At 41.1% G+C, this 25,369-nt stretch overlaps 1 protein-coding gene across 1 annotated transcript; it reads left to right on the top strand.

Annotated features, from left to right (window-relative positions):
* The first annotated feature begins 9,846 nt into the window (after nt 1-9,846).
* Nucleotides 9,847-13,668, top strand: LIPT2 (lipoyl(octanoyl) transferase 2). The gene is made up of 2 exons (XM_069070844.1): nt 9,847-10,457; nt 12,948-13,668. Exons 1-2 carry the CDS (start codon nt 10,004-10,006, stop codon nt 13,178-13,180), a joined length of 687 nt encoding a protein of 228 aa, XP_068926945.1. The 5' UTR covers nt 9,847-10,003; the 3' UTR covers nt 13,181-13,668.
* Nucleotides 13,669-25,369: the final 11,701 nt, after the last annotated feature.

Genomic DNA, 25,369 nt, shown 5'->3' with positions numbered 1-25,369 from the left:
GCTAGTGTGCCTCAAAGGGAAAACTTGAACCCAAAGCCTTCCTGATCCACAGAGCAGCACTCTCCTCCCTACAACCTGAGGTCTTATTCTGACTTTCTGAAACTTAAAAAACAACAAGAGGAAGAAAAGAGGAGGAGGAGGAAATATTTTGGAAAAAGCAAAAATTTGTCTGTCTGACTCCGTGAGCTAGTCTGAATGATTTGGTAGAATTTAGTTGTTATTCAAATTGTAGCACCATATGTACCAATCTAGTAGTAACCATTTGATTATCTGAAGAAAAATAGAAATTAGGAAAAGAGGTAAGTTCTATGTTTTTGTAGGTAGGAAGGGTTGCACCCACTTTATGAAGAGGTCAAAGTTGGAAAATGGCCTATGAAAAAGGGGAAATGTATGTGGAAATCTGGCAGTTTCACATCTGGTGATCTACCAACCAAATTATGTAACAAATATGAAAAATGTTGCAGAAATCGTAAGCCATATGGAGCTAAGAAGGAAATATGTTTAGTAGGGGCATGATAGGCATGTTTAGCTATGGAAAGGTTATTAAAGTCACATAAAGAGGAACATGCTGATTTGCAAGTGGGAACAGAAAAATAAGGCTTTGAAAATAGAATTAAATATAATTTGGAAACAAAAGTATAAGGTTAAAAAGTTATGTCATCTATCCGAAATAAAATGAAATATGAAAATGCTAAGAAAGATTGACTAACTTACAAAAAATAAAAATTGCAGACAAATGGAGATTCAAAAAACTGAATGGGAAAACCAAAACCAGTTAGTGAAAACTGAAAATTAGAAGGGTTTGAATTAACAAGCAAGCAAGCATTTATTAAGCTCCTACTATGTGCTTCCAGGTACTGGGCTAAGTACTAGATGAAAATAATTACTTCTTCTAATGAGCTTATATTCTAATGGAGGTGACAAGTACATATATAAAAATCTATGCAGCATGAATATAAAGTTGACAAATATAAATAGAAAAGTGAGATACAAGATAGTTTAGGAGAGAGGGTACTAGTAGTAGGGGTGTGATGGGGTTTAGGAAAGGCTTTGTACAAAAAATGGTGCTTGAGTACAGCATGGTTGGAAATTGAATTGAATGCTATTTTGGGGGTGATGCTGGGGAGAAGAGTGGATTTTAAAAGTCCAGAACTAATTTGATGAGCTCCCTAATCACCCTGGGATTATAGGCCTTTGTTTGGAGGCAGCTGGGGGGCATCTCCCCACAGAGTGTGGGCATAAACCTTGGGAGCACATAGGGATCTCTGGAGGACTGGTTGACTAGAATCTCTCAATGGCCCGTAAATTGGCAGCACCCACGCTTCTTTAATACATACTTGCATTAGAAGGTTAGGTTCCCAGGTTGCCCGGAAGGGCAAATGCTACTACTATCCAGAAGTAACCCTCAGAGACTGGGTTTCTGTTGTGATTCCTCCTTCCCACACCCGTATCAACAATTAGATTACATTAGCTTTTAGAGAAGAGATTTATTGAGAAGGTATAGCAAGATAAAAGTATACAAAACATTCCCCCAAACCTGGGGTGCACATTAAGTTCCTAAGTAGAGTGGGTTCACACCTAACATTTACAAGGAGTGAGAAACAGGTTTTGAGAACCCCTGTGGCGAAGGGGTACCTCCTGCCTCCTGAGCCTGGAAGGCTTTTTCCCCTTTCTTAGAGTCCTCATGAAGTTTCTCTAAGTGACACAGCAAACAGAGCACCGAATCTGCAATCAGGAAGACCTAAGTTCAAGTCCAGCCTCAGACACTTACTAGCTGTGTGACCCTGGGCAAGTCACTTAACCCTGTTTGCCTAATTTTCCTCATCTGTAAAATGGGGATAATAATAAAACCTGCCTCCCAGACTTGTTGTAAGAATCAAATGAGACAATTTTTGTAAAATACTTTGGGAACCTTAAAGAGCTATTATAAATTCTAGTTGTTAATTATCATATTAATTATTAAAAAGCACTTAGCACAGTGATGGGCATATAGTAAGCACTATATAAATATTAGCTATGATGATGTAGCTCCTTGCTGGACAGGTAGCCCAACTGGGTTCTAAGGGTTTGCACTTCAGTTAAGAGTTGGCACTGCTCTCCATTCTGCCCCAGTGAAGACACAATCATAGGCCACTATTACTTTGCTGGATAGATACCTTAGCTGTCATTCAGCCTCAGTTGCTTAGCAGAGTGTCTGGCACATAGCAGAAGCTTAATAAATTCTGGTTGACTGACTGACTGACCACTAATGGAACCTGGATTTCCCAAATGCACTCCGTTTCTTAGGATACTTGATTGTGTAAGATCAAAAAGGAATACAGCTACCATTGGTTGGGTGGGAGCAAGACAACCAGCCCTCCCCTACTTAGGAGGCAAACCAAAATAAGCCTCCCTCATCAAAGCCGAAAAGGAAAGATTGAGGAAGGGGAAGGTCATCTCCTTTGGAAGAATACACCAAGTTCCAGTTAAGCAGCCAAGTACAGTCTTCTCAGCAATATGTCATCCATGGCCAACAGGAAATAGTCTCTTCTCTACCTAAGTTTCTTCCTCATAGCTGGACTGGAAGCAAGCAGGGAATATTTGCGCATGCTAGACCAGTACACCTCCATTACATAAACAAGCTAATGAGCTAGCTCATTCCTATTCTTCTTCTTCTGCAGTTTAGAAGCCCAAGCTAGAGTCTATGGTCCTGGAACCTCAAAATGCTGGACTCACATGAACCAGATCTTATTTTGGAGGATTTATTGGGTTTTTTTAATAATATCTTTGACTCATTGACCCCACATGGAGTTACTCCAGGAAAATCCCTAACATATCCATATCTAAGTTTTGCAAAGTTGGGTAACAGAACCCCAGCTTTCATATAAACTCTGAGAACCAATTGAATGTTCTGTGTCCTCTTAGAAAATTTCCTTTGGGCCTAACCACACTCTATGAGGAGGGGCTCCTTAGATACCTTCAACAAAGATCCACATCCTGTAATTTCACCAAGTTAATTGGGTAACTAATTAAATTAATCAGAAGTTCCCCTGATCCCCCCCCACACACACACATACACACACACACACACACACACACACACACACACACACACACACAAAACTAGCCATGTAACCTTGGGCAAGTTACTTAATCCCAATTGCCCTCCAAAAGGCAAAAAAAAAAAATTTCCCCTGATCAATTCTCTTATAGCTAATAAGGACTTTCTGGAGAATAAATGTAAGGCAGAAATAGAAAAAAATGAAAAAGAACAATAATAATCATTAACATTTATATAGAACTACAAATGCAGAACACATAAATGTGTTCAAACTAACTCAGATAGGAGTTGACCAGTAAGTTTTTAGTGTGAACATTTATATCTTGGAAATTGTTAGATACTCCAAATCACAAAATACCATTTCTTTTTCTTTTTTTTTTTTTTTTGTAATCACATTTTTTATTTATTTTTAAACATTCATTTCCACAAAATTTTTAGTTACAAATTTTCTCCCCATCTCTCCCCTACCCCTATCCCAAGATGGTAAGCATACTGAATACACCTTCCCCCAATCTGCCCTCCCTTATATTACCCTTCAGCCCCACCTTATTTTCTCATAGGGCAAGATGGATTTCTATGCTCCATTGCCTGTATATCTTATTTCCTGATTGCATGTAAAAACAAAATTTTTTTTGCCTTTTTTTTTGGAGGGCAATTGGGGTTAAGTAACTTGCCCAAGGTTACACGGCTAGTTTTTTTGTGTGGGTGTTAAGTGTCTGAGGCTGGAACCGAACTCAGGTCCTCCTGACTCCGGGCCCAGCGCTTTACTCACTTCAACACCTAGCTGCCCAAACAATTTTTTTTTAACATTTGTTTTTAAAACTTTGAGTTCCTGATTCTCTCCCTTCTCCCCTCCCCACACACCACCACTGGGAAGACAAGCAATTCAATATAGATTATACATGTGTAGTTATGCAAAACATTTCCATAGTAGTCATATTGTGAAAGACTAACTATATTTCCCTCCATCAAAATATCATTTCTATTTTGAGGCAGCTAGGTGGTGTAGTGAATACAGCATCAAGACAGGAGTTAGGAAAACCTCAGTTCAAATCTGGCCTCAGGCACTTACTAGCTGTGTGACCCTGAGCAAGTCACTTAATCTTCTTTGCCTCAGTTTCCTCATCTGTAAAATGAGCTGGAGAAGGAAATGGCAAACCACTGCAGTATCTTCACCAAGAAAACCCCAGGTAGAGTCATAAAGAGTTGGACATAACTGAGATGTCTTAACAACAAACAAATAGCAACGTGAGTTATTGTTCTGTTGATTGTTTAGATTTAAGAAAGTGATGCAGAAAACTATAATAGTGCAGATTAAAAGTGTGTCATGTGTGCATTTTTTACAGTCAGTTTTAAAACATTTTCCAGCACACCGCCGACTTGCTCACAAGCCCTCACTGACTTCCAATTAACAATCAGTCAGTAAATTCAATCAGCTCTTAGCAGAGGCATTTATTAAGACAATATAGTAAGAGCAGTTGCTATAAAACATTTCCCCCATAAGCCTGGGGAACACTCTCTCATAGTAGACATAGTATTCAAGGAAGGAGAGGGTTTAAATTTAGAGTGTGACAGTAATAAACCTCTTGTGGAAGATACATAATGTGGCAAAGGCATCTCACAATTGGGGATCTATGGGGCCTCAATGTCCTTTTGCACTTTGTAGAGACCTCATAAAGTTCATTAATGATGATAGCATCTGTGCTTACCTTAGTAAGTACCTCATAGGGAATGACGTATCAGCTGGACAGATCTGTCCGCTGAAATCCGTGGATTTGTTCCTTAATAGGTAGCTAGTAATTGTTTCTTCTACTTCCAGCTTCAGGCTCAGTTAAAATCCTCAGCTGGGCTACTGCTATGACCTTACAGAGAGAATGAAGACAGCCTAGGACAAGAAGAAGCCTCTCTAGTTCTGCTTCAAGGACTTGGCTCTGAGGTTTCATATCTCCCAGGTTAAGAGGTGGGATTGCAGAGAAATCGCCTTTCCTTTGGGCAAAGCTTCCTGATTCAGGACTGGATTCCTGTCAGTAAGAGATCTGGCCCTAAGTTATGACGACCACCTTCGACATTCTCCAAATCTTCAGCTTGGCTGGTTGGCCAAAATCAGGTGATGGTCACTTGCCCAATAATCACTGAACACTAGCTAATATATACAAACACTAGCTATTATCACAATGATCCTCATTATTATTAGATCAGCAGGACTGGGATTCAAGCTTCTCTTGTTTATGTTTACATAGTACTTTAAGGTTTGCAAAGTTTTACATGTATTATCTCATTTGTTAATAGTATTGGAGTACTAGGGCAATTAGGTGGTGAATTGAATAGAGCACTCCTGGAGTCAGGAGTACCTGAGTTCAAATCCTGCCTCAGACACTGAACATTTACTAGCTGTGTGACATTGGGCAAGTCACTTAATCCCAATTGCCCCTCTAAAAAGCAAAAAAAAAAAAAATAGAATTGGTATACTGAATATTAGGCATATTTGTCTGAGGAGTTCAGTATCACTCTGGCAAATGAGTGATTTGATTTTATATTTGCCATTTTATGTTTGATCAATTTAGATTCAAATTTGAAATAGGCTAAATATATTAATCTAATTTGATCTAGTACATTATTTGACAATTTATCTAGGTTGTGATATTAGCTGGGGACAAATATTATCCTGGGCATTTTTTATCTTTGCTGAGGTTGGTCTTTGACATGCGGTGATGCCACCCACACCTTTGAAGTTGTGACATTAATGCAGATACCCATTTGATTGTGGGCTCCTTGAGGACAGGGACTTTCTTTTACCTTTCTTTATCTCCCTGATGCTTAACACAAGGCATGTACATAGTAGGTGTTTAATAAATGTTTATTGATTAACTTTGGTGTGGTTTCTGAATGCAACTAACACAGCATGCTAAAACTGGGAGAGATAGGCATAGAGTATTTTAACTAGATAATCTGGAGATGTATTCAGCTGTTTTTGCTAAAAATAAATTGTTAGGAACAAATTTTAGTTTCATAACCAAATAAAAATGCATGTAAAGCAGTAGGTAAATCTTTTAAAAACTAAAGAAGGCTACCTTTAGAGATGATGATTATTATTTAGAGACCATAGAGGACCAAAGGGCTAGATTGTGCATAGATACATAGTAAAGTCCTTGAGGATTTGTGTTTCTCATGGCCTTAAAGGGAACTTCTAGCCAGGACTTACATGAGTCCAAGAGGAAAAGAAGGTGGAATGAGCATGGTTTTAGGAATCCATACTTGCCGGGTCTTGAGAGGTGGGATGAAATAATGATGGGTGCTGCCCCACTTTGGGTTACAGTCAAGGGGCAGTGAGAACCGAGAGGGCAGGCATGAGGTGCTGATCAGACAAAAAGCAAACAGCAGGCAAAACTCCACAGCTGACTCATAGACTCAGGCCTTAGGTTTGAGATTTGAATGAAACAAGATGCTCTTAGAACATCTAACAGCAGAAGGTACTCTTTGCCATAACAGGAAAAGGATATCAGCAAGAATTCAGCACGGAGTCAGCTGAGTGCAGGTTGCCTATGCTGAAATTGATCATACTTCTGGTCTGCTGCTGGTCAGAAGCCTGAGGAAGGAGCCAGACAGTACTCGAGCCTTGGCTTTTGTATTTAGAGCATCAGGATTCTATGTCAATTGCCCTGAGCCCATTAGATCTCAAGTACGCTTCCAGGAGCTTAAAAAAAAAAAAGACATTCATTGTTCCCTCCTACCATTATGATGTGATGATTAGAATAGAAGTAGAAAGTATATCCAGGACTGGATCAGAATGCATCAACAACTGTTGGTGAGAGAGAGCAAGGTCTGGTCCATAGTTCCTTTCACTACCTTCTTTTCCAGAGTGATGGGGAAGTTTTCACACAGTTTAAATTCCAATCTCTTTTCTTCAATTCTCCCCTCAGATTGGCTAGGAGGAGGTAAAAGGAGCAAAGAAAAAAATTCAATCCCAGCTATACTCTCTATTACAGTCTGCTAGTCATTGTTTTAATGTCTATTTGCATTTTCTGTAGGCTTTGATAGTGCTAATAAATTACATAGCTATTTATTTCCATTTGTATGTTCCCCTAAATTTTGGGGTTTGAGGTAAAGAAAGGGGAAGCAAATCCATGGGTAAAAAGTGGGAGCTAAAGTCAAGGGGAGAGAGAGACAGAGTGAAAGAGACAGAGAGAGAATTATATTTTAGGGATTAATTTCTGATATAGATTCCAGAGCATACCCACTAAACTGCCTCTTAACTCAGAGAGAAAACTGGCAAGGAGGTGGGCCTATGGGAGAATGGAGTGTTTATGAGTGCACCTTTTTCACAGAACTATTAACCCAGCATCAGACAACTCCCTGTACCCTACATATGTACCCACAGTGCCCTCCATATAAATCTAAGCCATTTTTATTATCATCATACTCTGTTTTAATCATTTAATTTTGGTGCTTCACTTATAAATTCTTGGCATTATAATTTGGGGAAAATATTACAAAGCTAAACTGTTCATGTTTGGGAAAGACATTAACAATACTGGTGATACCAGAAAAGCAAAATCCATCCTATATACTTGGGATGGGATCTTCTCAGAGGATCTGAGTGCTATGATTACTGTTTTAATTGCAGCAATATTATAGGTTTTAGGTATTTGTCTTGATTTTATACAAATCATGGAGGAGCTTTTACAGTGTTGCTTTCTAACTAATGAGGCTACAGTAAGTTTATATTGTAAAACAAAGGGAAGCTATGCATTCAGTTTATTGTGTTCTGATTCTTGGAACATGTTCTGGCATGAGTGGAATTGTTTAAACTAGAAGATGCTACAATGGCTATTCCTTTTTCCTAAGATTGACTTGTTTGTTATCTATTTGGATTTTGTGCCTGTTTATACTGAATTTGAATTGTGGTATTCTTTGGATAAATTAGACTAATAAGAAATGGAGAGGAATTATCTCCCACTTTGAACTTGGAGGCTGAGGAGGGCAGCCTTGTAGGACACTCCTGAATAAGGAGAACCCAAGACAACTTCAGTACTAGAAGATTCTCAAAGATGTAGCTGATAGAGAAGAAACTGAACATCTGGATAAATTTCTAAAGGACTACTTAAAAATTGAGCCTGTTGTAATGTACTGTTTGTAACATTTTGTTAAGAATACTATTAATGAAGGAAGTCAGGTGGTGTAGTGGATAGAGTTCAGGGCCTAAAGTCAGGAAGACACCTTCTTGAGTTCAAATCTGGCCTCATACACTTATTAGCTTTATGACGCTGGGCAAGTCACTTAGCCCTGTTTGCCTCAGTTTCCTCATCTGTAAAATTACTTGGAGCAGGAAACAGCAAACCTACTCCAGTATCTTTGCCAAGAAAAGCTCAAATGGGGTCACCAGGAGTTTGAACACAAATGAAAAATGACTGAACAACAACATCAGAGCCTGAAGTCAGTGTGATCTGGGGCTATTTGGAGGTAGCACTGGTGGAACAAGGAGACATCGAAAAAGTTCCTGGGCAATCTCCCTCTCCCTAACTCACCCCAAAACCAGTGGGATCCCTGGACCTTGTCAGGGTCCTGGTAGGAGACAAGCTAGCTCCTAGTACAGAACTGTACAAAGAGATACATTTGAGAGAGAAGCGCTCCAGTGCTTAGAGGGAAGGTAGAAATGACCCTTAAAAGAACAAAGATGGGAAAAGTTGTCAGATTGGACTGAGTACATAGACAGGAGGTTAGTGTTGCTGTCAAAACAACTGTGAAGGCATCAAAAGATATAAATGTATCTGAAGAAGGGAAAGATACAAAAGGCATAGGCATTTTTTTTCAGACCTTATTAATACCCCCTCTAAAATGACCAAATAAAAAAGTGAACCAAGTCCTTCTGTGATCATCTCCCATTTGTCATGCCTATATCTTGTTTGTTGAGTCGTTTGCATGTTGTCTCCCCCATCAGAAGGGTGCTCATTGAGAGCAAGGACTGTTTTTGCCTTTCTATCTCCAGTGCTTGGCAGTGCCTGGAAACACAGCAAGCGCTTAATAAATGCTTATTGAATTGATTTAATTGACCTATGTGCCTTCTTTCTCCAGTACATATTTTTTTACGAGGGTCATCTACACGTGAACCAAAAGCATCCTTGATAAGGGTGTAGTAGAAAACAAAGCAGGCTTTCCCAAGCAATATTAAAGAGGCAGCTAGAGAACCGTACATAGAGTGCTGCCTTAAGGAAGACTTGAGTCTGAATTGTGCTCCGGACCTGTGTTGGCTGTGTGATCCTGGGCAAGTCACTTCACCACTATGCCTCAGTTTCCTCATTTGTAAAATTAGGATAACAGTTCCTACCTCCTAGGGTTGTTGTAATGCAATCCAATGTTATCCAAAGAGATAATACTTGTAAAGTGTTTTAGAAACCTTAAAGTGCGATAGAAGTTGCAGTTAGATCACACTCGTTATTAATTTCAATAGCTAATTATTCATCATTTCAAGAATTCAGGCACTGGAAGCCTGCGATATTTCACGGGGATGGAGCACTCTTCGCTGAAGGAGGTCCTAGGAAGCACTTTCTCAGCGCAATCTTAGACAGGTGCATAGAGCCTGGGGAGGAGAGCGGGCCCCAGCCAGTTGGGGATAGACGCGGGACTTGAACCCAGTTCTTGCGGGCTCTCCATCCGCTAAGCCACTCTGGCCTTCCTCTACGAGGGGACGGAACTCTTATGTCCGCATCCTAAATGTGCGGAGACGTTCCCTCTCCGGAAGTCCCCAAGCTGGCGGGGAGAGCCGAGCCAGGCAGACTCGCGCTGGGCGGGGCGGGGCTCCCCAGAGTCCCGCCCACTCCTCTTGCAGGGCGCCCGCAGGAGGGGAGCGGAGCCGGGACCCGGGACCCGGAATTAGAACCTGGACTCGGAATCGGAGCCGAGCCGGAGCCGGAGCCGGAGTCAGGACCCGGAGCCGGAGTCGGAGCCCAGAGAGGGGCCGGACGCATGGGGCCGCGCGTGCTGCTGGTGCGCATGGGCCGGCTGCCCTACGCCGATGCGCTGGGCCTGCAGGAGCGCTGGCTGCGGCAGCTGCAGGGACCGCGGGGGCCCGGCGCCGCCGAGGCGGGCGCGCTGCTGCTCGGGGAGCCCGCGGGGCCCGCGTACACGGCCGGCCTGCGGGGCGGCCTGGAGCCCGGCCAGGAGGCGCGGCTGCGGGCGCTGGGTGCGGACGTGCGGCGCACGGGCCGCGGCGGCCTCGCCACTTTCCACGGGCCGGGCCAGCTGCTGGCGCACCCGGTGCTGGACCTGCGGCCCCTGGGCCTCCGCCTGCGGACGCACGTGGCGGCGTTGGAGGCCTGCGCCATGGGCCTGTGCCGCCGCCTGGGCCTCCCGGCCGCCCTCGCCCGGCCCCCGCCCTACACCGGCGTCTGGCTGGGCGACCGCAAAATCTGTGCCATCGGTGGGTGACCGGGGACGGGGAGGGTTGTGCGGGGCCTGGGAGCCTGCGGGAGGAGGAGGCACCCCACCTGACACCTTCATTTTTGTAGAGAAGGAAACTGAGGCCCGGAAAATTACAGTGGACTTCCCTAAGGTCACTCTGGCCCCAGGTAGCAGAGGGCTGGAATTGGAACCCAGGTTGTTAGCGCGTCCAGCATTTTTATATCACACTGCACAGGGTCTGGGGGCCCGAACCCAGGGACCCCGGAGGTACATTGGGGGCAAAACCTTAGGACTCTTGTAAAGGAGGTGGGGTAGGATATCGTGGGGAGGGTGTGCAGGACAGGCAAGCCCAGGGACACGGGGGCTACTTGGCCAGGTCTCCCTGGCTACTTGTTGGGGGCTCCCTGAGCATCACCTTGGGCTGACATACTGAAGTGAGCAGAGGACTAGGGAACTAAAGCCTCTTTCCAGATCTCCTCTGTTGTGAGTACTTAATTCTCACCTTAATTTATTGCAGCTTGATTTACTGGATAGAGAACTGGCCTTTGAACCTGGAAGACCAGTTTTCAGGTCCCCAGGGTGACACATGGGGCAGCTGGGTGGCAAAGGGCATAAAGCACTGACCCTGGAGTTAGGAGAACCTGAGTTCAAATGCAGCCTCAGACACTAGCAGTGTGATCTTGGACAAGTCACTTAACTCTGCTTCAGTTTCCTTATCTGTAAAATGAGCTGGAGAAGAAAATGGCAAACCACTTCAGTATTTACCCCAGATGGGATCATGGGGAGTTGGCCACAGCAGAACCGACTAAACCACAATAACATGTAGGGGGTAATAATAATAGGTAATAGTAGCTAACATTTATGCTTCCTGGGTTCCGGGCACCGTGCTAAGCACTTTATCCTAATTATCTCATTTGACACAACTGAAAAGCAACGGCAAAGGGGACACCAACTAGTTTTGCCCTAGTTGCAGAGGAGGAGCCAGTGCATTTGTAGGAGTAGTTTTCCATCTGAGAGTTCCCTATTCCAGTGAACCATGGGTCCCCACCTTACCACTTTGTAGAGACTGAGGCTGAAAGAGGTTATGTGACTGGCAGGATCATAAGTATCTTTTGGCAGAATCTGACTCAAGATTTCAAGTCCGGTCACTCCATCTACTTTGCCACATGGGAGGATTTGACAGCTCTTTGGATGTGAAGAGTAAGGGAAATAGTTGTAAACATTCTTTAAGTCCAGCATTCAGAATTCTGGTAACATTTTCCCCTAGAATGGTATATAAAGGGTTTGCCTCCTCAGGCAAGCTCCTAAGGGTTAGTTAGACTACAATACACATGAGCTATAGCACTAATAGTATTGTCAGAAGCACGTATTGAGGAGTCAAGACCTGGGTTTTAGCCCCCACTCTTATCACTGATGAGTTTTATGACCTTGGGTCACATTCCCTCTCTGTGCCTCAGTTTCCTCAGTGAAATAAGTAGATCAAGTTTGAAATAAGGGATACATTTCACACTCTTCCATAGGAGTTGGGGGGTCAGAGTAGATACCATTAAACACTCATAAACTTTAACTCTCTTCATATGCCCAGGAGACCCAAAGAGCCAGAAAGGTGTCAGATCTGGAAACACTTGCAGTACAGGACTCTTCTCTACAGGGATGTCATGTCTATGATTAACTTCTATGGTCCAGGAGAGGAAGATGGTTTCCTTTACTCCTTCACTTTTTGATTTACACATATATCCGAAACTGAGAGGGTTTACTAATATGCAGGATAATGGAATCTAAAAGCTTTCCACTGAGTGGAACTTCATTCCAAAGGTAACAGAACAGAACTTAATAGAGATCAGTGTAAATAGAGTCCTGTGCTTGAGTTCAAAAAATCAGTTGCAAAAATACAAGATGAGTAAAGAGTGGCTTAATAGCCAATCTTATGAAGACCTGGGGGTTTTCATAGTCTTCAGGCCTAATAGAGTTAGCAGCGAGATGTACTGGTCCAAGAGACATAGGAATAGGGACTTGGTGTCCAGGATGAGGGAGGCAGTTAGTGACCATCCTACACCCTGATGAGATTCCAAATGGTGTATTTTTTGTTGTTTTTGGCATCATATTTTAGGGAGGAAATTTACAACCTCTGAAGCAGGGTGACCAGGAAGGAACTAGGGATCATGCCATACAAGGATTGGTTGAAGAAACTGTGTCTGTGCCCTGGAGAAGGGAAGGTGAGGGTCCCCATGTACAGAAGGATTTGTACTTGGTTTTTCTTGTCCTCAAAAGACAGTGAGCTTAAGTTGAAGAAGGGCAGATATCTACTTCATGCAAGGAAAACGTCCCTAAAAATTAGAGCTATCCTAAAATGGGATAGCCTACTTTGGGAGCTAGTGAGTTTCCTGTCATTAGAAAAGCTGGATCATCAGTTTTTGGGGAGGCTGATGAGGGCATTTCTATATTGACTGGGGTATTAAACTAGATAACCTGGGGAACTTTAATGCAAGCTTTGATTCTCTGATTTCAGGGGTCCGTTGTGGAAGGCACATAACATCCCATGGTCTGGCTCTGAACTGCTCCACGGACCTGACATGGTTTGAGCACATTGTACCCTGTGGCCTGGAGGGAATGGGAGTCACCTCCCTTAGTGAAGAACTCCAGAGGCAGGTCACTGTGGAAGAGGCCACAGACCCCTTTCTGGAAGCCTTTGAAGAGGCCTTCCAGTGCACACTGACATTGTACAAAGAAGATAGTGATTGACAGGCCTTTTCCTGGGAAACTAGCCCTAGGAACCCAGCATCAGTCAAACTGCTGGTCAGCCCCGTGAGATGACTTGGGACTAGACAGAAATTATTTGTAATGAGCACTGAACTTGGGAGTCAGAAGGCTAAGATTCAGATCTGGGCACTGACATTTAACAAGATATATCCTTCCTCTCTCTGGGCCTTAGTTTCCCCATCTCTCAAATGGGGGAAAGTCATATTTGCACTACCTACCTCACAAGGCTGTTGTGAGGAAAGTTTTATTTCAGAGGAAGGAATTGAAAGAGATGGTTTCGTATCTCTGCTCTGACCTATGCCTGTGGGTTAAGTACCTTGTCTGTGAACCGCTGTTCCCTTGAAGGAGGGTAATAACGGTTATACTACCTACCTCACCAGATTATTGTAAAGAAAGTGCTTTGTAAATCTTAAAGGGCTATAAAATGAGGTAATATATATTTAAAACCTTAATTAAAGCTATATAGAAGTGAGAGAGATTTTTATTTAATGACCTCATGCTGCCATATGTTATACTAAGTAAGGGAAGACAGAGCATAGAGGGTAACTAGAAAGGGGGGAGGGTGGGTACCCCTCATACCCACCTGGGCACTCAAGGCAGCTGGTAGGAGGATGGAGCAATCCAGGGAGTGAAGTGTTTTAGGAAGTGGTTCTTAATTGATTAGAGTAATGGGAGAAAGCTGGAAGAGATCTTGGAAATCAAGTAGTCCTGGTCTCTCCTTTTACAGATTTTCTCCATCACTTAAGCCCAGACAGATTGAGGGACTTTTCCAAGGATACACAATTAGTCACTAGGAGATCTGAAACTTGGTAATAGTTTCCCCCAACTTCCAATTCAGGGATTTGTCTTAACTGTTTCTTAGCACCCACTTCAGGTATCCAACACAGGGCCTTGCTCAGTAAGTATTTGTTGGCTGAATGACCATGGGTGAACTAAGGGCATATGCCCTGGGCCATCAATTCTGCATCTAAAGAGCTAGTACCATTCCCTTACCTGTGGGAGCTGCTTATCATGTTACAGTGTCATGGCTACTTAGCCAAGTAACTGATTTCACCGAATCTTGAAATTGTAAGGGCCTTTGGAAGTCATCTTTTCCTACTCCCAATTCCAGGACTATTCAGGGATGGTCATATTAACCCTTTGGGTCCTTTCTCTGGCTCAGCATTCGGTCTTTCCAACACAGCCCCTTTCTCCTGTAAAATGAAGGCTGTGGATTAGATTTTTAAATTTATTCCAGCTCCCAGTCTTTGTTCTAGTCACACTCACCTCTGACACTGTGGTCTGTGTTCTAAGGGCCTTATCCTTCATAAAGGCCTGGTGACTTAGTAACATTGGCTCAGGGATTTACTTTTGCCAGCTAAGGAGTATAAAGGTCTCAGCTGAAGTGACTAAAGCAATTCGAATAAAAGTCATTGGGAAAGAGCTGGTCTTGGGGAATTAGGAAGACCTTAGCTCAAGTCCTATACAGTATAACCCAAGACAAATCACTTAACCCCCTCAGTCTTCTCTCAGACTATAATTTGGAGATCAGTTGCTGATTTTAATTGGTAGAGGAAATTTCCTCAGAAATTCCCTGTCAGTCAATTGCAGAACCATTGCTGATCTTAATTAGCAAATAGTTTCTCCCTGAAGAGTTCCTTCCTTATATCAACCTGTCAGCAAGACTTTAGTAAACATCTCTGTGCCAAGCACTACTATATTGGCAGAAAACAGGTTCTGTCCCTCCCTCTTTAAAAAAAAAAAAAACAAGAAAATTAACCTAGGATTCAAAAGACCCAGGCCCAGCTACAACACCCACTAGCAATGCAACCACTCTGGGCAAGACATATTACATCTTAGTTTACTCATTTGTAAACAGGATCACATGCTACACTCTCCACCTGACAGTCTGGTTGAGAAAACAGGACAAGCTTAGGAAAAAGTAGCAATAAAAGAAAGACATCCTGGATTTAGAAAGGGAAAGGGCCGTTAGAAATCTCATTCACTTTGACACTGCAGAAGCCCAGAGAGGAAAGAGAACCTCATAGCTTTGGGACCTGAGAGATCATATATCTAGTCTACCCCATACTTGAACATTCCCCCCAGCCAATCCAGTGCATTACTCTCTAAATTATCTTATATTCACTTTTTTTTTGTCTCTTCCTCCCTCTCCCCCCACTTTCTGTGTAAACATGTAATATATGTATTTATATGCGTGTATATATATATATGTATACACCTATTTGTATTTTACATACACAGCTAATGCCACTACCAACACCAATAGAACATAAGCTGCTTGAGGGAAGACATTTTTTTATCTTTGTATCCTTAGAACCTAACCTAGTACATAGTGGTTACTTAAGATAATTGTTTATTGATTAAATAAGCATGCTCACGACAATCTTCCCAACAAGTGACTTTTTAAGCTGGAAGACCTTGGTAAGGGGAAACCCACTATCTCTTAAAGGGAAAGGATTCACCTAAAGTCATGAGGCATGTAAGGTGGTGATGCATAAAAGGATTTGGATTGGTGGATATAAGGATTGGACTTAAAGTCAGAAAGAAGTAAGTTCAAATTCTACTCCAGACACATTTTATTTGTGTGACTCTAGGCAAGTCACTTAGCCTCTCAGCCTGTTTCTTTATCTGTAAAATGGGGATAATCTAGGCAGCTAGGTGGCTCAATGGATCAAGCACTGGAACTGGACATAGGAAGGTCTGAGTTCAAGTTTAGTCTTGTATACTCATTAGCTTTGTGACACGGGGCAAGTCAATTAACCCTTGTTTGCCTTAATACACTGGAGAAGGAAATGGCAAACCACGCCAGTATCCTTGCCAAGAAAACCTTGTGGACCATCCATTTGTTACAGTCCACAAGGTCATAAAGAGTCAGTCACAACTGAACAGTAACTGCAAAGTCGTGAGAATCCAACCAAATGGCATATGTAGAATGCTTTGCAAACCCAAAAATGCTTGCAAATGCTAGCTATTATTACCATTTGGGAACCCAAGACGTAGGTCCCACCCAATGCAGGATCTTCTCTACCTGCCCCAAGATGGAGGATCTTCCAGGCTCTAAACTAACACTTATTGTAAGGGGCTCACTGCCTCCTGAAGCATTGTGTTTCATTGTGGGATAGCTCTGATTGTTAAGAAATTCTTCCTTACATTGAGACAAAATATGCCTTGCACTCCCTCCCCCGAAAAAGAATAAGATAGTTGGAGATAATTAACCAACCCACCTAACCTATGTGCACTAATACCTGTATTTGTGCCGGGCACTATACAAGATCCTAGGAATAACAAAACCACGTTGAAAACTCCAGAGCTTGGAGGGGTAGGGAGATAACAAAAATACTATGGTTTCTTATATGAAGTGGGAGAGGAATCTTTTTCCTCCCGATTCTTCCCACTAATAAAGGTTGTAATGAAATACTCAACTATTTCTAACTGGGAACATAGTCACAAGTTCCTAATCTAAAAGGGAAGTAGCCCTTGCCTCTGGGACAAAATATGTGGCATCAATCAGTTGGAAGTGCTGGACCAGAGGACCTGAGTACAAATTCTAACTCCACCACTTGCAATCATACTAGATGACCTCCAAAGCCCTTTCCAGCTCTAAGCCTGTGAACAAAAAAAGTCAGTCATTGTCAGCAATCTTGAATCTCTAGGTTAGCTGAGCAATGCTGATCCAAAGCAGGACTCCCTATCCCTCAGCACTGAGAAATCCTAGCTAATGTGCTATTGGATAATCTTTCATTCCCATCAGCACCACTGTCAGCCCCAGGCGCCCTGCTATCAGTGGGAAGAATTATGGGAGGTTACATTCCTTTCCAGAAAGGAAATGTCCCCCAACAAAGACACCCGGATTAATGGCTCAGTTTCCAAACCTTTGTTGACTTTGGCAGGCTCAGGATTTGGGCTCAGCTCTGCGAAATGGCTTTTGTTGACTTACAGACCATCATAGCTGGAAGGGCTCTTTGAACACAGAACATGGTCTGTTAGAACTAGAAGGAACCTTGGGACAGAAAATGTTTGACCAGGGAGTGGAGTCCACATCGGCACAGCTTTTAAGTAAGCATAGATCTTGAGCTAGAAGGAGCCAGACCCCTCATGTTTAAGATGATGAACTGAGATAGCATCATTAAACAGGATCATTCCTAAATGTGAAGGCCAGAAAAAAGGATCGTCTGTGAAAACATCAGTCCATTATATGCAGCGTGGTGTATGTAGGTCTGCCTGTATGGGGTTGTATATGAAAACATGAATCTTATATACAAATTCATATGTATGTATGTGGGCTACATATGAACATGAGTCCCTTATATACAGTCCCTTATATGATAACTATGTATGTATATATAAATGAAAATAATCACAGGAGGGAGGGAGGGCTTATTAAGCACTTACTATGTGCCGGGGCACTGTGCTAAGCACTTAAAAAATATCTCATTTGATCCTCAACAACCCTAAGAAGTTGGTGCTATGCTGGTTCCCATTTTACAGTTAAGGAAACTGAGACAGATAAAGGTTAAAATGTGACTTGCCCAGTTACTACACAGCTACTAAGTGTCTGAGTCCAAATTAGAACTCAGGTCTTCCTGACTCTAGGCCCAGCAAACCTTCTGCAGCATAACCTAGCTACTACACATATACACATTCATACATGTATGTTTTGTATATGTGTGTACATAATGCAATTTTAACTTAATACCTGTAGTGCTCTGTGTAACTGTAACTCTGTTCTCTTCTATGTATTTTAAAAAATATTTCTTTCATGCTTTTTTCTTGTCCTTTTTTTGTATCACTGTAACTACTCCCATATATAGCCACATACACACAAATAAACATACCTCTTGTAACAACTGTAGTTGAGCAAAACAAGTGTGTGCTCTGTTGGCAGCACCTGAAAAATGTATGTCTCATTTTTCCACCCACAGCATATCACTTCTCCCCCATCACTCTTCTGGAGTTCAGACAGTTGATCAGATTTCTTAAATCTTTGACAGGTGTTTTCATTTACAGTGTTGTGGTTATTGCATAAAGGGTCCTGGTTCTCAATTCACTCTTATCATTTCATATAATAATACTTTCTACCAAGATGGCCACCCATGTGGGAGGCTGACTGCATACCACCCACATATCTATCCAGCAAATCCCTGATGTTCACAGTCCAAGATTGTCAACAGACTCTTCTTTTTTCCGATTTTGAATTATCTTCATGCCAGTCCTTCTTCCACCCACTGAGAAGTCAAGAAATATTACACCAGTTATTCATATGAAGTCATGCAAAACATTTCCACATTAGCAATGGGGGGCAGAACAAGGAAAATAATGAGAGAGAAAGAAATATAGAAAGAATCTATACTCGGAGTACATCAGTTCTCTGTCTATATGTAGGTGGATATTTTTTCATCATGAGGCCTTTGGAATTGTGGTGGAACATTGTATTGATCAGAATTGCTCAGTCTTTCACAGTTGATTACATTTACAATATTGCTATTACTATGTACGTTGTTCCCCTAATTCTCACTTCAGTTTGTGTAAGTCTTCCCAAGTTTTTCTGAAACTATCCCCTTCATCATTTCTTACAGCATAATAGAATTCCATCACATTCCTATACCTTAACTTGTTCAGCCATTCCCCAGTTCATGGGTATCCCCTCAGTGGCCATTTCTTTGCCACCACAAAAAGAACTGCTATAATTTTTATATACACAGGTCCTTTTCCTTTGATCTTTTTAGGACGTAGATGTAGTAGTGGTATTGCTAGGTCAAAAGATTTGCACAATTTTATAGCATTTGGGGGTATGCCAAATCGATTTCCAGAATGATCGGACTGGTTTACAATTCCACCAACAGTGCATTAGTGTACCTATTTTCCCACATCCTTTCTAGTAGTTGTCATTTTCCTTTTCTATCACCTTACCCAATTTGACAGTTGTGAGTACCTCAGAGTTGTTTTAATTTGCAGTTCTCTAATCATTAGCATTTTTACCCCAAATGACTATTGATAACTTTGATTTCTTCTCAAAACTGACTATTTATATCCTTTGACTATCATTTGGGGAATGACTCTTATTTTTATAAGTTTGGCTTCATTCCATATAGATTTGAGAAATGAGACCAATTTCAGAAAAATTTGCTGTAAAATTTTCCCCCAGTTTCCTGCTTCCCTTCTAATTTTGGCTGCATTTGTTTGTGTAAAACCTTTTTAATTTAATGTAATTAAATTATCATCTTACCTTCCATGATGTTCTCTATCTCTTGTTTGGTCATGAACTCTTCCCCTAACCATAGATCTGACAGGTAGTTTTTTTTCCATGCTCCCCTAATTTGTTTATGATGTCACCCTTTGTGACTAAAACATGTGCCCATTTTGAGTTTATCTTGGTATATGGCATAAGATATAAGTGTGTGCCTAGTTTCTGCCAGACTGCATTATAGTTTCCCCAGAAATTTTTGTCATATAATGAGTTCTTGCCTCAATATCTGTGATCTTTGGGTTTACAAACACCAGGATACAAGCTATTGTGTACCTAGTCTATTCCATTAATCAACCACTCTATTTCTTATCCAGTACCAAATTGTTTCGATGCTTACCACTTTGTCAATGGACTCTTTTTTAAAAAATTTATCTTATTTTTAATTTATGGAATAAAAGAAGCATTTACATAACACATAAAAAGATAATTACACATGAAACTGGAAATCTAGTATACATAACTTGCTCTTCCTTTTCAATTTACAACAAAATTATTACGTAAATTTCTTTTTTTCCTTTTTTTCTTCCCTCCCCTTCCCCCCCACCCTAGAGAGAGCTACCATTAGACACAAATATATGAATATATTTATAAATATATGTAAAAATATTCTAGACATCTATTTATCAGCTCTTTCTCTGAATGTAGATAGCATCTTTATGTGTCCCTTGTAGTTAATTTGGGTGTTTATAATAGGCAAAATAATTTATTCACTCAAAGTCCTTCTTAAATCAGTATTGCTGATACTGTATAAAATGTTTTATTGGTTCTGCTTATTTCACTCTTCATTATTTCATTCAAGTTTTTCCATGTTCTTCTAAAATCATTGAGCTCATCATTTCCTATAGCACAGTAGTATTCCATCAGAATCATATACCACAATTTGTTCAGCCATTTTTTGTCAGTAGTTCTTTTTTAAAATTTTTATGTCTTATTTTAACAATACCTGCATTTCTCAATGTGTCCCACTTTTTTTCCCCTCTTAAAGAACCATGCCTTATAACAAAGAAAAAAAAAGAGGAAGAAAAAACAACCCAGTTCAGCAAAACTAAACAACATATAATAAGTGTATATTATATATAATATACAATTATATTTTGTTCCATACCCATAGTTCCCTGCCAACTAGGTGGCTCAGTGAATAGAGCACATGGCTTGGAATCAAGAAGATATAATTTCAAATCCTTTTTCAGACATTCACCAGCTATGTGTGGCCATGAAAATCCCTTAACTTCTCTACCTTAATTTCCTCATTTGTAAAATGAAGATAATAATAGCACCTATGTCCCAGGGTTATTGTGAAAATAAAATGAGACATTAGTTGTAAAGCACTTTGAAAACCTGTGTCAGTTATTATTACCTCTGGGAGGTGCCTTCTTATGCCAAAGAGCTCCTAATTGTCAAATCCAATAGCTTTTTTAAAAAGTTAAGCTAGGTGCTGCAGTGAATAGAGCACTGGCCATGGAGTCAGGAGGACCTGAGTTCAAATCCAACCTCAGACACATAACATGAGCTGTGTGACCTTGGGCAAGTCACTTAACCCCGATTGCCTGCCCTTCCCCCTGCAAGAAAAAAAAAGTTAACCTATTTTTTTTCCAGAAAAAATCCACTTTTTTTCTCTCCCACCCCACCCCAGTTGAAAAAGAAAGAGAAAATCTATGTTACAAATATGTATAGTAAAACAAAACTAATTTCCTCTTTGGTCATATCCAAAATAAAGTCTCATTCTAAACTGAGTCCTTGACCTCTCTCCTGGGCAGCATGTTTCATAATTAGTTCTCTGGAATTGTGTTTAGTCATTGCATTAATCATCTCCAATTCTGGAACTTTCAGTCCAGTAGCTTCTTGTCAGACTCTATCCTTCTTGACTTCTCTGCAGCTTTTTTCAGTTCTACCCTTACCTTTCCAAACAGCTCTCCCACCTGTCCTCCTCAAAGGCTGACAACTCCTTCTCCATCTGTGATCATCTGTCCTTGGCCGAGTCCTAACCTCTGGGTATAGAAGCATCTCAGAGAGCTCTGGGCTCTCATCTTTCCTTGATGTATCCTTTCTACTAGGAATCACATCAACTCCCACACATTCAAATTTTTGCAGATGACTACCAGCCCTAAACTCTGTTCTGGGGCCACAATAGGAATGTTCCCATACACCTCTCAGACTCAACATTTCCAAAACTAAACTCACCATCTTCACCCCAGACTCCTCCTCCATACTTCCCTGTTTCTGTTGAGGGCAACATTAGTAACCCAAGATCACAATGGAAAGTGTCACTCTTGACTCTCCCTTTTCTTCACCTGCCCCTATATCCAGATGTCAAATTTTTATTGATTCTACATCCTTAACAATCCCATACCTATCCCCTTTTCTCTGTTCATGCAGCTACCACCCTTGGGCAGACCCTCTTTGTTTCTTTCCTGAATAATTTTAAAAGCCTCATGACCAGTGTCCTACCTTCTTTCCAACCCTCAACCCCCCCCCCATCAATATAATCTCTTCTTTCCAACACCACATAGCACTTAGTTCTTATTTTATGTTCTCATCATTGTCTTTTTCTGTTTTATAATTATTTAGCTAGTGTAAACTTTAAGGTTTGTAAAGCACTTTAATTATATCTCATGTGATCCTCACAATCTTCCTTCTGAGAGAAATTAAGCATCTTGACCAGCATCCCATAGCTAATATCTGAAACATCATTGGAACTCAGGGCTTTCTGACTCCAAGTCCAGTGCTCTGGACATTATGCTACCCTAGCTGCCTGCTCTATTGGTCATTCCATACTCCTTCCCCCCACCCCTCAGCTCCCCCAGACCATAAGGTCTAGGAAGGCAGGGACTGTGTCATATCTAAAGCCTGGGTCCTAAGCTCCGAACTATTTAGCCACTAAATGTGGTTGTTGAATGAATGATGAAACACATTTGCAAACAGTCTTGAACCATTTGATATTTAGGGCTGCTGGTATTGTGCCTATTTATAAATCATGCCTCCTCAATATAATTGTAAATTCCTTCAAAGACAGAAACTGGGTCTTCTCTCAGTGTCCCCACAGGAATCCTGTCCCTGCCCCCCACCACCACCACATCTAGCACAGGGATGGCCACATAATTGGTGTTCTATAATGGCTTGCTTAAATGTCTAACACAAGATGGAAGAAGTCAGAAATCGGAGATGAAAAAAAAAGGTTCGTACTGAATTCTTTAGGAAGCCAAATACTCAACCAGATTCACTACAAGAACTGAAGGAACAGGGAGTAAAAAACCCAAAGGAAGGGTCAAAGGACCCTGATTTTCTCAGCCTGAAGAAGAAGACTGAGTAAAGATGGTGATGATGTCTGTCTATAAGGGATGGAAGAGACAGAGGAATGAAGTGATACTAGGGGTATACTGTAGTAGTATACAAAAAATATTGGTTGATTTGAATTAACCATGTCTTTTTCCCTTGAACTGGAGGCTTCCTGAGGGCAGAGATCTGTTTTCCCTCAAGGCAGGGACTCATTGAGGTCAGGAATTCATCATCCTCTCTATTTCCCCCTAGGAAGTGCTCAGAATAAGACCGTCCCCCAGGCTTGTTTATTCGGTATTTCTTTCTCTGCTGTGTTTCTCTCCCCCACCTTGGTGATTAGGATCTCCAGAGTATTAGGTATTAGGGAAAGGTTCTTCCTCTAGATTAGTTAGTCTATGTCTAAACCGTTCTTAAAGACAATGAAAAAGGCACGTTCCTGAGTTAACCATGGAGGAACTGAAAGTTTAGTCATTAACAGCACTTTACAATTTCTACCCTGCAAAGGACACAGCTTCCCGCTCCTGTCTGCTTCTAGCTTCCTGACCCAGTCTCCCCAGGGCCCCCTGGATATATCCCAGATGTCCCAGTCCCTGGAGCCAAGCTGAGGGAGAGTGAGACTGACTTTTCAACCTCTAAAAAGTTATTCTGAGCAAGATCCTGACCTAGCTGACTCCCAACTCTGGACAGGATCTTGGAAAATTTATAGCAGGGAGCCATATCCAAATGGAACATAGAATGTCAGAGCTGGAATGGACTTTTGGGATCATGTAATCCAATCACCTCATTGTTATATAGATGAAGAAACTGGAACTTTCCAGAGGTCAAAGACAGAACCAGGGTAGGACTCAAGTCTTCTGACTTTTGATCCAGGACCTTTTATGCTATACTACCACCTTGGCCTGGAATTTGGGTTTGGGGCAGCAGAAGGTCCTTGAGTTAGATCTCAAGAAGGATTCTCTTTTTCTTCCTACTTAATATTTTTATTTTTTCCAATTACATGTAAAGATAGTTTTCAACATTCACTTCTATAAGATTTTGAGTTCAAAATTTTTTTCTTCCTCCCTCCCCAAGACAGTGTGCAATCTGATATAGGCTATACATGTACCATCATATTAAACATATTTCCACATTACACATGTTGTAAAAGAAGAATCAGAACAAAACAGAAAAAACCGTGATAAGGAAAAAAAAAAAGAAAGAAAACAGTATGCTTCAATGTGCATTCAGACTCCATAGTTCTTTCTGTGGGTGAGAATAGCATTTTTCATCATGAGTCTTTTGGAATTATCTTAAATCATTGTATTTCTGAGAAGAACTTAAGTCTATCGAAGTTGATCACCACACAATGTCTCTGTTATTGTTCTCCTGAGTCTGCTCACTTCACTCAACATCAGTCCATGTAAGTCTTTCCAGATTTTTCTAAAATCTACATGCTCATCATTTCTTATGGAACAATACAATCTTATGGAACCATTACATTCATATACCACAACTTGTTCAGCCATCCCCCAATTAATGGGCATCCCCTCAATTTCCAGTTCTTGGCCACCACAAAAAGAGCTTCTATAAATACTTTTGTACATATGGGTCCTTTTCCATTTTTATGATCTCTTTGGGATACAGACCTGGTAGTGGTATTGATGGATCAAAGGGTATGCACAGTTTTATAGCCCTTTGGGCATCATTTCAAACTGCTCTCCAGAATGGGTCAATGCCTACTACATGCTATTGACAGAATGATCAGTTCCTAACTCCACCAACAATGCTGTAGTGTTCCAATTTTCCCACATCTTCTTCAACATTTATCATTTTCCTGTTTCTTCATGTTAACCAATCTGATAGGTATGAGGTAGTACCTCAGAGTTGTTTTGTTTGCATTTCTCTAATCAGTAATGATTTAGAGCATTTTTCATATGACTATAGATAGCTTTAATTTCTTCATCTGAAAACTGCCTGTTCATATCCTTTGACTACTTATCAAATGGGTAATGACTTGTATTCTTATAAATTTGACTCAGTTCTCTATATATTTAAGAAATTGGGCCTTTATCAGAAATTGGTAGTAAATTGTTTTTACTACAGTAAAAATTGTTTTCTAGCTTTTTGCTTTCCTTGTAATCTTGGTTGCATTTGCTTTTTTTGTACAAAAAATTCTTCAACTTAATGTAATCAAAATTATCCATTTTGCATTTCATAATGTTCTGTATCTCTTGTTTGTTCATAAATTCTTCCCTTTTCCATAGATCTGACAGGTAAACTATTCCTTGCTCTTCTAATCTGCTTATGGCATCACCCTTTATGTCTAAATCATGTACCCATTTTGACCTTATTAAGAAGGACTCTTAAATGAGGAAGATTGGCAGGTATTGGAGAGGGGGGAGCCTTTGGGAATCTGAAAAACAATATGATCTTCGGTTTTGTTAAGGAAAGCATAGAGGAAGTTGCTAGCCGCTTGGCAATCCATCAGCTTATGTTAATTAAAATTTTTTTCTTCTCAAAAGAAAAAAAAAAGGAAAGGGCATGGTATTCAGAACAAAGGAGGTGGATTCAAGGCCAGTGGCCAGTGGAAAGAATGATTTTGAGTCAAAGAGCCTGGTTTTAAATTCAAACTTTGCCACTTACTAATGTGACATTGGATGAATTACTTA

This window comes from Petaurus breviceps, unplaced genomic scaffold (assembly GCF_028583685.1).
Source record: "Petaurus breviceps papuanus isolate PSGF00001 unplaced genomic scaffold, PetGlider_PUasm1.0 90823, whole genome shotgun sequence".
Classification (NCBI taxonomy): Eukaryota; Metazoa; Chordata; class Mammalia; order Diprotodontia; family Petauridae; genus Petaurus; species Petaurus breviceps.
The sequence above is the reverse complement of the archived record's forward strand: the minus strand, read 5'-3'. Positions and strand labels throughout refer to the sequence as shown.

Bases quoted from the DNA above. Each gene is read 5' to 3' on its own strand.
- LIPT2 (XM_069070844.1), top strand. From the start codon at position 10,004: ATGGGGCCGCGCGTGCTGCTGGTGCGCATGGGCCGGCTGCCCTACGCC. The intron at 10,458-12,947 runs GTGGGTGACCGG...CTCTGATTTCAG, and splicing joins CCGCAAAATCTGTGCCATCG to GGGTCCGTTGTGGAAGGCAC.